Raw genomic sequence first — 16,385 nt, forward strand, 5'->3', positions numbered from 1 at the left:
GGAACCGGCGGGCGGGCACGGCGCGGAGTCTGCGGGCGGGGCCGAGCCGGGGCGCCGGCCGAGGGGACTGACAGGCGGCACGGGGGCAGCCCGGCCGCCGTTTGGAAACAGCAGTTGTAGCCGCCCGGTTCCCCCGCCGGCCTGACGCGGCGGCCCCGGGAGCGCGCGAGGCGAGCGGTGGCGGGCTCTGGCTCCGCCGCGGAGACGCTGCGGCCGCCGGCGCGCCCGAGGGGGAGCACAGCATGTCGCTACCGCCGGAGAAGGCGTCCGAGCTGAAGCAGCTCATCCACCAGCAGCTGAGCAAGGTGAGGCGGGCGGGCGGCCGGCGGGGGCTGGGCCGGCGGGCACCGCGGAGCCGCGGGGAGAGGGCTGTGGGGCCGGAGGCCGTCACTTCACGGGAGGCGGCATGGAGGAGCTGCTGGTCCTCGGGGTCAGCAGGGCCTCCAGCCGCCGCCCCGTGCCGAGTGTCACCGTCTCTGCCCCGCGGCGGTCCTGACCCCCACCGTCTCTCCCAAACTCGTAAAGGGTCACTCCATTAACCCTCGGCCACATCTTAAAGGTTGAGAGTTGACTTTTGGCCTTTGGTCGCTCCTCCACTGCTCTGCTCTACTCTCAAAAGATTGGTTTCAGTCGAGTGTTATTTGTGGGAAAGTGCTAGCAAATGTAATAGATAAGCTTAGAGCTTCTTTTTAGAGTTAAAAATATTTATCCTTAAAGTTTTTTTTTCCTTTAAAAAAATCTTCATTCTCAGTGAATTTCGGTAACAATCTCACAGTTGAGAAACCTTCCTGAGTTTAATCTAACTACTCTCTCATTATTATTATTTTGGGGTCAATATTTTGGAAAGATGTTAGCTAGTTGGCTGTGTTTGACTGCCCTATAACGTTTTAGGTCCTAATGCGAGTTTTCTACCTAGATGGATGTCCATGGCAGGATAAGAGAAATCCTTGCTGAGACTATTAGGGAAGAATTGGCACCTGATCAACAACAACTATCAACCGAAGATTTGATCAAAGCCCTTAAACGCCGGGGAATCATTGATGATGTGATGAAAGAACTTAATTTTGTTTCTGTGAGTAATCTTTTAGAGGAAAACATTTGAGAGTCTAAGTACATTCTCATGTTTAACACCACTCTTAGGGTCCAATTTGGGGCCTCTCTTTAGTGAAACTACTTTTTGTGTGTGTGTGTGTGAAACTACTTTTTAAATAAGACCATTGTGTCTAGTAATATCCGTGGAGCAGGTAGGATTATGTATCAGTGAAACTGAAATTATGGACCTAATTATTCCCTCTACAGTGAGAGTTTTCTCTAAATCTCTAGGTCTGAAACTTTAAGTGTGTGTATTAGTCAAATTAGTTCACTCCAGCTGTATTTTTTCTAAATTAATACTCTGGAATCTTTCTACATGAAGCTTATTATTGAAATAAACATATTGTTTGGTGCTGTGTTCCCTAAGATGAACAGATTGTTAGTTTCTTTAAGGAATTAATTGTCTGCATAAGAACTTTCAAATCTTTTCACACAAATAGGTCAGTAGTGAGGTGATGCCTCTCAGTGCACAAATTAGTAAGTAGGTCTTTTGAAAGTGAGGCAATAATGAGAGACTGTGACCTCAATACCTGGGTAACATAATGTGGAAATTGGATGGACTTCGTAATACACCAGAGAATAAGTATTTTAGTCCAGCATCCTTTTTTGGTTTTTGAGGTTTATAAACTCATTTGTTATAAAAACTGACCTAGTAATAGCTTCTGCTGTGTGAATGTCACTGCCTTATTAAAATCAGTTCTGTTCCTGGTGGAACCACAAGCCAGATGTCATTTGAGGTTTGGAGAAAATTTAACCTTCTGTAAAGTGTTAAAAATTTGTTTTAGCATTCTGTGGACATGGCTTGAAGATCATGAATTCCTTCATGTTAGACTTTAGGAGTGACCAATTAGTTGCATTACTGTTTCAGCAGACTTTTCATTATTCTAACTGTGGTAGGAGAGTAAAGGCATTTTGAGGGGGTTTTATCCTGTCTACTTTTGGTCCAGTTCTTAGTCCCATTATTGGCATTTTCTTACTTAACTGTAATTTTTGTTTTCTAATTTGTTTTGATTTTTTTTCTGCCATTCTAGGATAATGTTGATCAAGAACTCCCTTCCTCTCCAAAACAACCTGTTTGTTTTACTGACAGACAATCAACGTTATTAAAAAAAAGTATGTTTATTTCTTTTTAACATTAATTTAGTTGTGGATAGTATTGCATATAGATGTGCTTAGTGTTTTGTATTTGAGAGAAAGCATTTCGATTATTTTTCCAGAATGAGGTACTTATATTTTTCTGATAAATCATTCAGAAAACTTAGATTCTGTTTTGCATGAAATGTATCAAAGATTTAATGTATAGCTGAGTGGAAACAAAAACAGGACTATCTGTTTTTCATGTTTTATTAATATATTTTATAAATTGTATAGCCTTACTTTTTTAATGGCAATGTAATTATCTAATAAGTATACTTACTGAGTTGGTAATTGTCCAAGATGATTTGTTGTATAAGAAACTAAAGAAAAAAAGATATACTAAACTTTGGCTCCAACTCCTGTCTAGCTGGAAGAAAGTAGCCAAAATATAAATCAGAAAAAGATATCCTATTACGTATTTTTTCTTCCCTGGGTACAAATGAGCCTGGTATATGGTAGACTTGTTACTCTTCCTTTTTTTAGTCTTTGGTTTTATTTCTGTCAAGTTATTTCCTGTTGTCTTGATCACATTGCTTAAGTTGATTGGCAGTTTCCTCATATGTATTGCTACACTTTACAGCTAATATTGATCCAACACGGAGGTATCTTTACCTTCAGGTTTTGGGTGGAAAAGCTTTCTTGGAACATCTGCAAGAACCTGAGCCTTTACCCGGACAAGCTTGTTCAACCTTTACCTTATGTTTACATTTTCGAAACCAACGTTTTCGTTCTAAACCTGTTCCGTGTGCCTGTGAACCAGATTTTCATGACGGTTTTTTACTTGAAGTACACAGAGAAAATTTAGGTAAGGAGCAATGATAAACTGTCATTTAATTTTGTAAATCTTCGTTAAATCTTATCGCAGAACAACTTTAACAACTTTTGCTTAAGAGATTTATAATGGATGAATCTCCCCAGTCTTTTGTTTTATTTGTTTTTTCCCTTACTGCTTTTTTCCTATGTAAATTAGTACTACCTACCTTCTTGCTTTATTTTTGGCTAGTTTTCCCTGAAGGTTACTTTTGACTTTTAATGGGTGATTGTTTAGTAGTAAACATTTAAATACTTGTTAGGTGGAGAATGAGACGGGATCCTCTTCATTTCTGAAAGATGGTTTGATTTATGATGTTAGTAACTTTTACAAGTGAGAGTTTAGACGTGAATCTGTAACTCATTTTTAAGACTTTAAAATTATGATACTCGATTACTATCATTATTTTACATTTTTCCTTCCTGTAAAGGTGTCATATCTTAGTTGTGGATGTCAAAATGTTTATATTTGTAAATTTAACAAAGTTGTAGCATTATACATTCAGAATTTTAGATTGCTGAAATAGCTAGTGCACTACTAAAATTTTATTATTTTTTGCCCGGTGAAAAGTATTACCTTAATAAGGCAGTTACTGGCTTAAATTGGTAGCTCCAAGGTGCTGGATCTTTCACTTTTGTGTAGATAATACAGTGTTTTTTTTCCTAGAGGTTTCAGTTCAGTTCAGTTCAGTCGCTCAGTCGTGTCTGACTCTTTGTGACCCCATGAACTGCAGCACGCCAGGCTTCCCTGTCCATCACTAACTCCTGGAGCTTTAAGGATAAAGATATTTTGGGGAATAATGTTGACATATTTCAAGGATTTTTATAGTGGTAGCATATACTTAATTTATGTACTTTTGAAGAATAGACTTAACCTCTTAGAAAACACCAATATGCATTAAGCAACTAGATAACTTGTCACAGTTCCACCAGTCTTCTGAAAAGTTAGCAACAGAAATGGGACTATTCTTTTATTCCCACTCTGTTGTATACTTTCTGAGGCATTGCTGACTTATTCTGTTGGTTTTATATGTTTATTATTAGTATCCTTTTCAGTGAAAATATTCTTTTACGTTGGCCTAACTGGATATGTCATGTGGTGTAATGTTTTTGGTTTATGTTGCTAGGTGATGGAACGAGAATGGCTGACTCTACCACAATGTTATCAATAAGTGACCCAGTTCATATGGTGCTAATCAAGACAGACATATTTGCTGAGACCACTTTAGTTGCATCCTATTTTCTTGAATGGCGATCAGTGTTGGGCTCAGAAAATGGAGTGACCAATCTTACTGTGGAACTTATGGGTGTAGGTATGACGATTAATATCACTGTTACCTTTTTATAGCCACAGTTTGTAAATATATTTTATGTTTTAAAAATGCCTTTGTAAACCAGGAGGGAAACATGTAGAAAGAATTTGTTGGAATTACAGTTGGACTCTAGTATCGGAGTCTGGGGAAGTGTCTTGAGTAGTGTGAATATTGGACTTCTCTGTCACTCTCGCCTTGTTTTAAGGAAAAAAAAAATTTCTGGGAGATACATAAAGAAATCTTGAGGGCTTTTCCTCTCCAAATTTATTTGCTAAGAATAAAGTTAAGATTTCTTGACACAAACATGCAGGCATGCACCCATACATGATAGCTTGTACCCCAGCCCTGCCAGGGTAGGTTCTTACAGAATCTGGAGTAGATGTTCCTCTCACCTCTTCCAGGTGGGACAGGGGCTCACACACTTGCCCAGTGCTGCTGTCGTCAGTGTCCCCTTGGAGATCGGACATGGTACCTGTATTGTCACCACTGTGTCCCTGGGTTCTTGCAGGTTCCCTGATATATAATACATATTTGCTAGTGGAATGAAAGGCAAAATAAAAGCTGCACTGTTGTAAGCACTACGTATAATGGAATTATTTTGGTATTAAAATTTGATTACAGAGTTAAGCTTGACCAGTGGACAATAGAGCTTTTTAGTAAGTTAGATTTCGATAGGTTAGACCCAGAATACATTTTTCCTTAAGTAAATAGTAGGGAAAAAGCTTTATGTAGGAGATTTATTTTCAAAAGAGATACCCATTGTTTGTTTTTAAATATAAGCCTAACACAATAACCATAGGAATGACCTGGAGATTTCTGATTTATCACAAAAATATTAAATAGTTATGGTGTGAAGTATATTTGTTTTCTAATTCTTTAAGTCCAGGCATGGATTAAAAATTGTACTCATATGTAATGTGAAAAACGGGAAGGGATAAATGGAAATTACTATAAGTGGCAAAATGTATAAATATTTTCTGAGAATGAGGCATTAACAGTTGCTTTGACTTTGTTTTTAATGAAGATAAAAATCAAGACTCATAAATCCTTTAGGTCTGAAAAAGTCACTTAAAAGTGATCGAGAAGCTAGGAAAACAGGTAATCTCCTTATAACTAGGTAAAAGTCTTTGAACAAAATAAAAACCAATTTGAGCTGGGTTTTTAATATGAATATAAAAGGTGAGTTTGAATATTGTCTTATTCCATGTAAGTGATAAAGCACAAAATTCTTAAATTAGTTTGGTTAAGCTTTGATTGACTAAATATACCGAGTATTGAAACTTCTGAAGTTAAATTTAACATTTATTTACATTTACAGGCACAGAATCTAAAGTTTCTGTAGGAATTTTAAACATAAAACTTGAGATGTACCCACCGCTCAATCAAACATTATCTCAAGAAGTAGTGAATACACAGGTAAATAATCCTGAGTTTCTTTTCTTTGTGTGTTTTCATACTTGTAAATCCTAGGAAGTGTTCTCTTTTTAGAAAATTATCATTTATTAGTTGTAAGCAAGACAATGATAGTATGACGTTATTTAGAAATTTTTGTCTGGATCAAAAAAGGTAGCTCTGACTGGTATGGGGTCTTCCCAGGTGTCTCACCGATAAAGAACCTGCCTGTGATGCAGGATATACAGGGGGCTTGGGTTCGATCCCTGTGCTGGGAAGATACCCTGGAGGAGGCAGTGGCAGCCCACTCTAGTATTCTTGCCTGGAGAATCCCATGGACAGAGGAGCCTGGCAGGCCAGAGACCATGGGGTCACAGAGAGTCAGACATGATTGGCATGGAGACTGGATTGTCCTGGGAAGTGTGAGAACAGGGAGGCCAGTTAGGGGCCCTTATGGATGACAGATGATGGTGTCCTGATTGAGTAGTGCTAAAGATGGAGGAGGTGCATAGACTTGTTCCATGTTTTGTGATCATTATTGAAGAGAATGAATATAAATTGATAAGTATATTTTTAAATTTCAAGCTTGCTTTGGAACGTCAGAAAACTGCAGAGAAAGAGCGGTTATTTCTTGTGTATGCTAAGCAGTGGTGGAGAGAATATTTGCAGATTCGACCCTCACACAATTCACGACTGGTGAAGATTTTTGCACAGGTTTGTAAATTGTATGAGAAGTTTCACAGCTGTATTTGAGATTTACTGGTTGTAAACATCAATTCCAATTAACTTTAATTTGTAAAATATATTTATTCCAGACAAGTGAAAATTTATTTGTAAAACAAAATGCTGATTTTGTAATAATCTGACAGTAGTAAGTAGGTGAGTGACATATCACAACCTTTGTTTTATTATGCTTTTTATTTTCAGTTACTGTTTTTCTAAACCATTTTTGAACATGTTTAATTTAAACTGGATGAAAACTCATTTTGTTTAATTTGGAGTGTGTCCTCCATTGATACTTTGTACTAGATAAGTAGTAGGACACTTTGCAATTTACATGTAAATTCAGCTTTCAGGTGCAGAATTGGTAGTGTAGGCATGTATTTTTTTGTTAGGGTATTTTTTAAGACAAGGAGTATTACATGTAATGAGTCTATTCAACCAAGATCTCTAAGCTGCTAACCACTCATATTTAACTATAGCATTTCAGTTATGTATCTCTGCCTCTATTTTTTCTGTATCCTAAGCCTGTTTTCTGTCATTAGTAAACCAACATAAATAATCAGATCCAGATCTTTTTTTTTTAATAGCTTCTGAGGAACCATTCAGATATTTTTCTATGTATTCAGTCTTGTGTAGGTGCCATGAAAGCATATGAGTGTAGTGTTGTGAGTACTGTGTCTCAGATCCTGTACATTTGTGTAGCTTTTCCCTACATTCCCTATCTTTTAGGACAGGCTAAAGGTGGTTCACTTTCTAGATGAGAAGCTTGGGAGTGGACTGCATAGTTGGTTGGTGATGGGAATGTGGGAATGTCTTCTGACTTCCTGACAGCCTTGTCTGTATGTTGACTGACAGGCAGGAGGGGAGCAGTGACATTGGGACAAGGGCGAAGAGAAACCAGCCCAAGTATAACTGGCCCCCTCTTCTTTGTGTAGTCTGGAATGTGGTCGTTCACTGCCCCGTTGGAGCAGAGAGGACAGGGAGGGAGGGGGAAGTGGACCAGAGAAACGGCCCATGGAAGAGCTGAATAACACCCCATGCCTTCTTTATCAGCTCATCCCTTGACATCCACTTAGGTGTTTCCATGCCTTGGCGGTTGTGAGTGATGCTTAAGTGATGGGATGGATGTGTAGCTGTGTCTTTGAGACACTGACTTCAGTTGGTTTGGACACATATCCACGGGTGGGGTTGCCAGGTCATATGATGATTTAAGTTCTTAATGTCATAGGCTTTGAAGAGAAGTTATGAGAATTAAGAGAAAAATTGTATATACAACACTCAGTAGCCTAGTGCTGGATGCAAGGTAAGCAAGTGCTCGAATGGTGTCCAGGATTATTTTCTCTCTGATGTGTTCTGAGACAAAGTGTTAAAATTGGAAATGATTAACTGTCACTACAGATAATGTTTTCCCTTCCCCTCCAGGATGAAAATGGGATTAACAGACCAGTCTGTTCTTACGTCAAACCACTTCGAGCTGGAAGGCTTTTGGACACTCCAAGGCAAGCAGCAAGATTTGTCAATGTCCTTGGTTATGAACGAGCCCCTGTTATCGGAGGAGGAGGTAAACAGGAGCAGTGGTGTACTCTGCTGGCCTTTCTCTGTAGAAACAAGGTATCCTACACACATACTAGAACTAAAAACCAGTACACTGTAGTTACTGTGAGTTGATGGTATATTTGTAAAAGAATTAACTTAGGAAAAAAGTATATATTGGGGTATTTTCTAATCTCCTGTGTCAAAATTGTTGATAGTATTATAAAAATTAGACTCTAGCATTCTAACTCTTTTGAAACAGAATGAAAAAAAAATTTCTTTATTATTGTTTTGAAATAATTTTTAGTCTGAAGTTGTATAAGCAGTACATATCGGTATTCACAAGGCAGAGCTTACAGAATGGGAAAAACACTTAGATTAGAGATTGATTGTTGATTGGAAGGATTTTATCTTAAGACAGTTGAAAACAGTTAAACATTATTTATTGAAAAAATTATTTCATTTATTTCCAAGTTGTAATTCCCAAAAGTTGTATGTATAGATTTAAACTTAAAATAAAAACTTCAAATATAGTAGGAATATATTGTATATATTTAAAATGATTTCCTAAATAATTCATTTGTAATACAAATAATCACCCCTTTTGATTCACTATTTTCTTTTCTTGAGTTTGTTTGAGGAGAAAGCACATCTTGAACTTTGAAAATTATTAAAAATATTTTTCTTACAAAACATTAGTTTTATAATAGTAGATGTGAAATTTCACCCATAATTCTATTTTTCATCTATTTATATATTTTTATGTTTTTCTCCTGTGTATATATTTTTCCCATAACAGCAATTGATATAAATAGAATTGCGTGTCCTGCTTTATAAATTAGCTTTATGCTATGAACGTTTTCCCATGTGTTGCTCAGATACTATGATCTCCAGTATCTCCAGACATACTATGAATGTCTGAATGAAATTTTTATTAGCTGATACATAAAATCTACCTAATGATTTTGCCATCATAGGAACTGTTTCTTTTGGGTAAGTTAGGATTGCTTCCAAATTTTTGATATCACTGTGAATGAATTTTTGCATTGAATATCTTTGGTTATATTGTTATTTTTTTCTTTTGAGATTTTTTCCTAATACAGAATCTCAGTGTACAGAAATGACTGACTGGGTCTAAAAGGTTGGGTATTAATGGTTTTCAAAAGTCAGTTTAACATTTATAAGATGCTGTTTGTTTTATTATTGTTAACTAAAAGACAGCAGTGTAGAGCTACCAGTGCAGAATTTGGGGGCCGAGAGCTCATCCCTCATTCTAACTCTGAAATCAGTAGTTATTTTGCTTTTGTATGTTACCAGTACTACACTGAAGTACGTATCTTCATATAATTGTGGCCTTACTGTGTAACATTTGAATAAGGTTTTTCACAGAAAATGGCTATTTTCTATTATTTTTGTAGTTTTTGTAATTTTTTTAAATTGTGAAAGTAATATAACATTATCAAAGAGAGTTTACACAAGAAAAAGGGAAGCTCTATATAACCTGCCCTAATGACAGCCATTGTTGTTTTTTTATCCAGTCATTTTTTCTGTGTATTTCCTTAAAACGATCAAGTATAGATACTTTAAATCATTGTTTTAAGCTTGAGTGCCATTTATTGGCATTTCCTCCTCTATGACCAGTCATCTTGTGTGTTCTTGCCCTTTAGCTATTTATCTTTAAATTCTTACTGCTTTGGGGGCACTTCCGTGATGGTTAAGGGGATGAGGGTTTGGCCTCAAGTGCATTTAAGGCCAAAAACCAAAACATTAAACAGAAACAATATTGTAACAGACTTAATAAAGACTTTAAGAACAGTCAACATAAAAAAAAAAAATCTTCAAAAAATTCTTACTGCTTCTATGTTGTGTGAGTTCTTTGTAAACTATGGAGTCTTGAAGTGTATGTTAAGACTGTCAGTTTTGTAGGCACTGACTTTGTAAAACGGGTGCTTCTAAAATGCACATTGTTTTTCCCCCTCATTGTTTTAGCTTAACACTGGCCTAAATGATTAAAAGTAAAAATTTAGTTAACACTTTTTAATTGCAATTTTGTATTTAAATATTTAATGCGGAAACCATGTGAGGGAGTAAGTACTTCATGTTACTTCCTTTTGTTTGCAGGGAGACTGTGAAGACCACGCCAACCTTCTGTGCAGCCTCCTGCTCGGGTACGGGCTGGAAGCTTTCGTCTGTGTTGGGACCAAGGCCAAGGGCGTGCCCCATGCATGGGTCATGACGTGTGGCACTGATGGGACCGTGACTTTTTGGGAGAGTTTAACAGGACACAGGTTTGTCAGCCACGTTTATAGGGATATTAGCACGAAGGTGTAAATGTTGTCAACTGTAGGTTCTGTTTTATTGATGGTATCAGAAGGCACATATTGATAATTTGGGGTATGTTAAAAAATTGCCTCAATTAAGATAGCTATGAACTAAGTTAAGAAAATTTGTATACATAAAATATTCTTTACCAACATGATATTAATAAAAAATAAATTATGCTTACTTTTAATTTTGTATAATTGGCATATAGTTTTGGGCTTTTTTTGGGGGGTGGGGGTGGGCCATGCGGCATATGGGATCTTAGTACCCAGACCAGGGATTGAACCCACGCCCCCTGCAGTGGAAGCATGGAATCTTAACCACTGGACTGCCAAGGAAGTCCAGGCATATGTGTTTTCTGATGATTGTTCCTAAGCCTAAAAATAAATTCAAGTTGTAAATCATTTCTTTTGAAAACTTGACATGGTTACCAACTCCTTGTTGGTAAATCCAGTTTACATTTTCTCGGTGTCATCAGATTTTGATAGATTGAAATGTTCCCTCCTTCCTCGAACATTCTCTTTTTTAGCTTCTCTCATAGCACTGTGTTTCAGCTTTCATAGTTCCTCTCTGGCTGTTCTCTGTTTTCCTTCTTTTTGCCTCAGATGTGGGAGTTCCTGAAGGCACAGCCCTGAACCCTCTTCTCATTTTCCTGGATTTTCTGTTTCCCTGGGTGATAATCATTTTAGTTAGTTGTGCCTAAAAATGTGTGGCTAAATTATTTTGTTACCTGGATAATGTTTGTGATCTTAATGCTATGCATGGAATATATTCTTATGTTGAAGGACTAAAATTGGTTTCTGTATCATAAGATGTGCCATCCAGTCTATGTGATGTAATCAATTTGTGGAAATACAAGGAGAAACAAATATTAAACTCTAGTCTTGGGAAGTAGTTATGACCTTAAGTGTTAGAGTAATTTTTTTCCTCAGTAAGCTGCTGCTGTCGTCTTAATTTCTGAGTTCTTACTATATAAAACTATGATTAACCTTTTTTAGGTACCTCCACAAACCTATCAACCCTGATGAGCCTCCGGTTGCCGAACAGCCCAAACCATTGTACCCGTATCGAACAATTGGTTGTGTTTTCAATCATCAGACGTTCCTGGGAAACTGTCAGCCCTCTGACTCAGTGGAAAGCTGTGTGTTTGATCTGAATGATGAGTCCAAGTGGAAACCCATGAGTGAAGAAGCAGTTAAATCCGTGTGTGCTCCGGGGGCCACCACGTCCCTGCCTCCCTTCCCTCCGCTGTGTGCGTCCACTATCGACGCTTCTGTGACAAGCAATGAGATAGAAATGCAGCTCAGGCTGCTTGTGTCGGAACACAGGAAGGTAATTAACACTGAGATTTGGGCTTTCCTGTATTTTGCTCATGTTTATGTATTTAAAAGATTTTTTTTTTTTTTTTTGGTGTGTAAAATAATTTCAATCACTATTCTAGCCCTAAATAAAACAAATTCAGTCCTTTCCTTTATGAAAGTTGTGGTTTTGAAAGTCATAGGAGTAAAACTCTGAGATTCAAAACGTTCTGAATTCACCAGTACTTACAGAAATTATTACATCCTTGTCCTTGTAGGAATGAAGAACGGTGGACTTGTTGAGACTTTTTTGAATACTACTGTTTGGATTTTCTCTTTGTACTTATTTAAATCATTCCCCATTGACAATATTGGGTTACATTTTTTCATTTTCATTTTTTTTCCAGGTTTGTTTAGTTGTTTTATTTTTCTGTTACATTACACTAGGTAGGTGTAAGATTATAGCCTCATGGTGGCTTTGATTTACATTTCCTTGATTACTAACAAGATCAAGCTTCTTAGTAGCCATTTAGATTTCGTGAAGGGCCTTAAAAGAAACATAAAAAAGCACTGATCATAATGGAAAAGATTAGTGTATGTTAATAACTTACTTTCATCAGAACTCATTAAGAGAGTGAAAAAGCAGCCTTGGAGTGGTAAAAGTTACTTGCCACGCATATAATCAACCAAAGACTAGAGTCCAGAACTTGCACAGAAGGTTGATTTCTAATTCACCTTTTGGGATTCCCTATTACTCCCCTCCTTGGGTGAGCCCTGATTCTCATGGTCCTTGAAACCATCAGAGACACTCTGAGTTATCAGCTGTGTTCTCTGGGCTCCCAGTTACTCTTCCCTTTAGCCTATAAAATCTTCTTACCTACTTGCCAACTTCTCAGGGTGTTCAGGAGTGTGTTTTGGGAAGTATTGAATGTGGCACTTGTAGTGTGTTTCCAGCAGTAGGTGGGCCAGGGCTCCATCTCCTACCTCCATCGCTTGTATTGCCTTTTACTTTCTTAGCTTCTGTTTGAAAATGAAACTGACATTTTAATACATTATAAGAACTACATGTTTAGAAAAAAGAGAACAAAGCTGAGCTGGATGCCATTGATGGTTGCTTGCTAAGTTAATGGTGTCTATAAGCCCGAAAGTAAGAGTCACAGGAAGAAGATAGGTGGTCCCTTGGGATCACTTGAAACCAGTTATAACAGAATGTGAGATTAGATCTGTTATAATAATCAAAATATTTAGAATTTTTAGTTTGTAGCATTTAAAAAAAATTGCATGTCTAGGTAGCAATGGTTCATTTGATGTCATAAGTGAAATTATAATTGCCTTCAGCATGTCTTAAGCTCCCAGAGGGCCTGTAGCTGCTGCTTTTTGGTGCCTTTTGCAGAATAAATGCTCAGTAAATGTTTGTGTTTAATTATATGCACAATTTGTTGACATTTCTCCCCTACTACAGTTGAATTTATTGTGGGAGCAATCAGGTTAAGCAGATTCAATCTCGTGAAAGTCTTTAAAGTTAAAATTTGACCTCAGAATTCATTGACATGTTGTCTTCCTCAGTACGACAATTCCTTATGGTCTTTCCTTGTGGATATTAAAGGAGTACAGGATTTGCAGCCTTCACTAACATCATTGCATTAGCTGCCTTTTGTTATTTCTCTAAGAAGTAAAACCTGATAGATACCTGTTTTTCCTTTTATAATTTTTACTTCTTTGTATCCTTATAGTAATTAATAGGAAGCTAAGAAAATTATGACAGATTTTAAAAATCATTTCTTGGCATACATTAAAATAATCAACATTATAATTGTAATTAGTTTTTTAAAATATTGTGTTTTGCTTTTTCCATTTCGATTGCTGTAGGACCTTGGCCTCACTACTGTCTGGGAAGACCAGCTTTCTTATCTCTTGTCACCAGCTCTGGCGTCTTATGAATTTGAGCGTACAACAAGCATATCTGCGGGCAATGAAGAGTTTCAGGATGCTATCAGAAGGGCTGTGCCTGATGGCCACACATTTAAAGGGTTCCCAATACACTTCGTGTATAGAAATGCGAGGCGCGCGTTTGCCACGTGTCTGCGGTAAGGTGGAATTTACGATGTCTTGGTGTTTTTGACATAATCTCAGTGAACACTTGGCGCTAATTTAGGAATGACTTCAGAGTCACACAGGGAGCTTCTGTAGTGACCTGTCCTCTTGCCTCAGACTGTGATTCATTAGGGCCAGAGTAGCTCTCGAGAGCTCCGGGTTGTTTCCCCAGTGATTCTGTCGAGGATCACTGATCTTGTCTAGTGTAATTTTAAAAACTTAATAGGCTACGAGGAAATAGTTGGTTTTTTTTTTTTTTTTTGAGGAAATAGTTTATAATTTGAATAGTTTTACCACAATTGGAGAGTCCTTGATAACAGAGACAGGATTTTTAAAAATCATTTTAAATACCGACTTTCTTGGAAATAAAGTAAAACCTAAATTCATTTCTTAATTGAATCCATTTTCTCTTTTCTAAGGTCTCCTTTCTGTGAAGAAATCATCTGTTGCCGTGGAGACCAGGTGCGCCTGGCAGTTCGTGTCCGCGTGTTTACTTACCCTGAATCTGCTTGTGCTGTTTGGATCATGTTTGCTTGTAAATATCGCTCAGTACTATAGGACTAAGTTTCTATAAGACTATACCTGTGTTTTATTAGAATTTTACACATTGTATTGATAATAATACTAGGTGTTTCAAGGTTCATTACTTTAAAAATCACAATCTGGCTTTGATGTCATATTTAACTTTTGTATAAGCCTCACTAATAATGTTTGAAAAGTATCATGATGTGTGTTTAAAAATTAAGGATGAAAAACTTGTATAAATCTGACAGGATGTTAGTATAAATTAAGTGTTTGTCTTATTTTAATAAATACTACTTTGCTTATAAGTAGTCAGTAGTTTAAACATGAAAATAAAATTTACTTAGTTTTCTTTGCATTAACAGGTAATCAGAAAGTTATTTGCCTAAGGATTTGAGCCATAGTGAAATTAATACGATCATTATTTTTCATAGAGTAATGGGATTATTTTATATAAATTAGGAGAAATTAACTTCACAACATTTATTTATTACATAGGTGAAATACATTTTGATGAATTTACCACTTTTGTGGTTTACCCATAACCACAGGGATATTTGTGACTCTCTAGAGAGTTAGGGGAAGACATGGATGCAGGAGCAGAGAAAAAACTCGTACCAGAAAAGCATAAATATTAATAACAAACCACACATGAAAGTATGCAAACAATTTATAAATATTTGTTAGTTTGATTCATTGTAAAAGTGAATTGTGTATTTTATTATTTTTATTTTTGCTTATTTATTTTTGAATTGAGTATTTTAGAAAAAATTTGTCATACCCTTTTGTTGTATGTTGAAATTGTTTTCTGTAATTGATATTGGCAGTCTGTCGCTGATTTTCTGTGGTCAGAGCATTCTTGACTAGCCTCTCATGGAGTCTATCTTTTGAAATCAGTTTTTGTTTCTTTCTTTTCTCTTTATGACAAAAGCATCCATTTGTATGTGGCAAATGTAAATCAGAGAATCATTATGTGAGGCCACTGAAAAATGAGCATCTGTGAGCGCCTCCATGCTGATGTTTGTTTTTAAGTTGAGAACAGTGCGCTTTGAAGAGGTTATAGTGGTTTAAATTTTATGGGAAGCTGCCTGACAGGATTGCCTTGCTGTCCACCCGCCTCTCTGTACAGCTCTCATTCATTCCTACACCCACCGGGCTTCTTACGAAAGTGACTATACCTAGCGGCTGTGCAAGTTACGCTTTTCATTGATAATTCAACATGGCAAATAAAATGATTTAATATTTTAGAAATTAAAATCTAAAGATATTCTAAAATTTACTTTTTAATTTTTACATATGTAATTATTTATGATATAACTTGTTTAAAAAGTCTGAATATATCTCTCGTATCAATTTTTATTGAAAATGACCAGAAATCAGAAGTTTCTTGAGACTGACATGACTTTAGAGAATCAGCAAGATAAGAATTAAGACTTTTTGGTCTGTTACCAGAGTTACTTGCAAAGCTATCAACAGGAAAGATTGCTTGTAATTTTCAGCTTTTGGAACAAACTATTTGTGAGGCATGTCCTAGGAGGCAGATTGATACATGACATCACGGCTATGTTTTCTTTGAGGCTGAGCTTCCTGCATTAGTGTGTCAAGAGTAACACATGTACTTGTAATGCGCCTTTGGTGTAAATTCTAAAATAAATTTCCTTTTTATGCACTTTAATAGAGCCTGGCATGAATTAATATTTTCCTTTAAAGATGGAATTTACATTGTATATTTAGCTCTGTCATAAAAGTTGTTTTTCTATTAAAATTGTAAACTTTTTAAAATATAATGCTTCTAATGTGTTCATTTTGACAGTATGTGCACTAACATAGTTCTCTAAACATATGTAATATATAATAGGTATTTATATAATAGAATGTCAGAAATTAGAAACTTCATTACTCAAGCATAAACTTGTTGAGTAAAACTTATTAAATTCAGTTTCAACCAACTGAACACTCTAGGCGCCCTTAAGATTGTTTCTAACAACAACAACAAAAGATTGTTTCTAACAATGAGGTGGAAATTTTTAGCTATGATCGAAAACATCTTTAACCTGTTGGTTCTGGGAGGTACACACATTTGAAACCCCACAAAGACAGGAGTTGAGTCAAAATGCAGGCTTTATATTTGAAAAATAGTGTTGCTCAT

At 36.6% G+C, this 16,385-nt stretch overlaps 1 protein-coding gene across 1 annotated transcript; it reads left to right on the plus strand.

Annotated features, from left to right (window-relative positions):
- The first annotated feature begins 40 nt into the window (after window positions 1–40).
- Window positions 41–16,020, plus strand: CEP76 (centrosomal protein 76). The gene is made up of 12 exons (XM_043444131.1): window positions 41–305; window positions 917–1,072; window positions 2,124–2,205; window positions 2,810–3,034; window positions 4,167–4,352; window positions 5,671–5,768; window positions 6,330–6,458; window positions 7,890–8,078; window positions 10,122–10,288; window positions 11,321–11,654; window positions 13,490–13,707; window positions 14,134–16,020. The coding sequence occupies exons 1-12, from the start codon at window positions 243–245 to the stop codon at window positions 14,270–14,272; spliced, it is 1,986 nt and encodes a 661-aa protein (XP_043300066.1). The 5' UTR covers window positions 41–242; the 3' UTR covers window positions 14,273–16,020.
- Window positions 16,021–16,385: the final 365 nt, after the last annotated feature.

Source organism: Cervus canadensis, chromosome 23 (genome assembly GCF_019320065.1).
Source record: "Cervus canadensis isolate Bull #8, Minnesota chromosome 23, ASM1932006v1, whole genome shotgun sequence".
NCBI classification, from domain to species: domain Eukaryota; kingdom Metazoa; phylum Chordata; class Mammalia; order Artiodactyla; family Cervidae; genus Cervus; species Cervus canadensis.

What these genes read in the sequence shown, in the direction of transcription:
- CEP76 (XM_043444131.1), top strand. Translation starts at nt 243, where the DNA reads ATGTCGCTACCGCCGGAGAAGGCGTCCGAGCTGAAGCAGCTCATCCAC. An exon ending in AGTACACAGAGAAAATTTAG is followed by an intron (nt 3,035 to 4,166) that starts GTAAGGAGCAAT and finishes TTATGTTGCTAG; the next exon opens with GTGATGGAACGAGAATGGCT. An exon ending in GCGTTTGCCACGTGTCTGCG is followed by an intron (nt 13,708 to 14,133) that starts GTAAGGTGGAAT and finishes CTCTTTTCTAAG; the next exon opens with GTCTCCTTTCTGTGAAGAAA.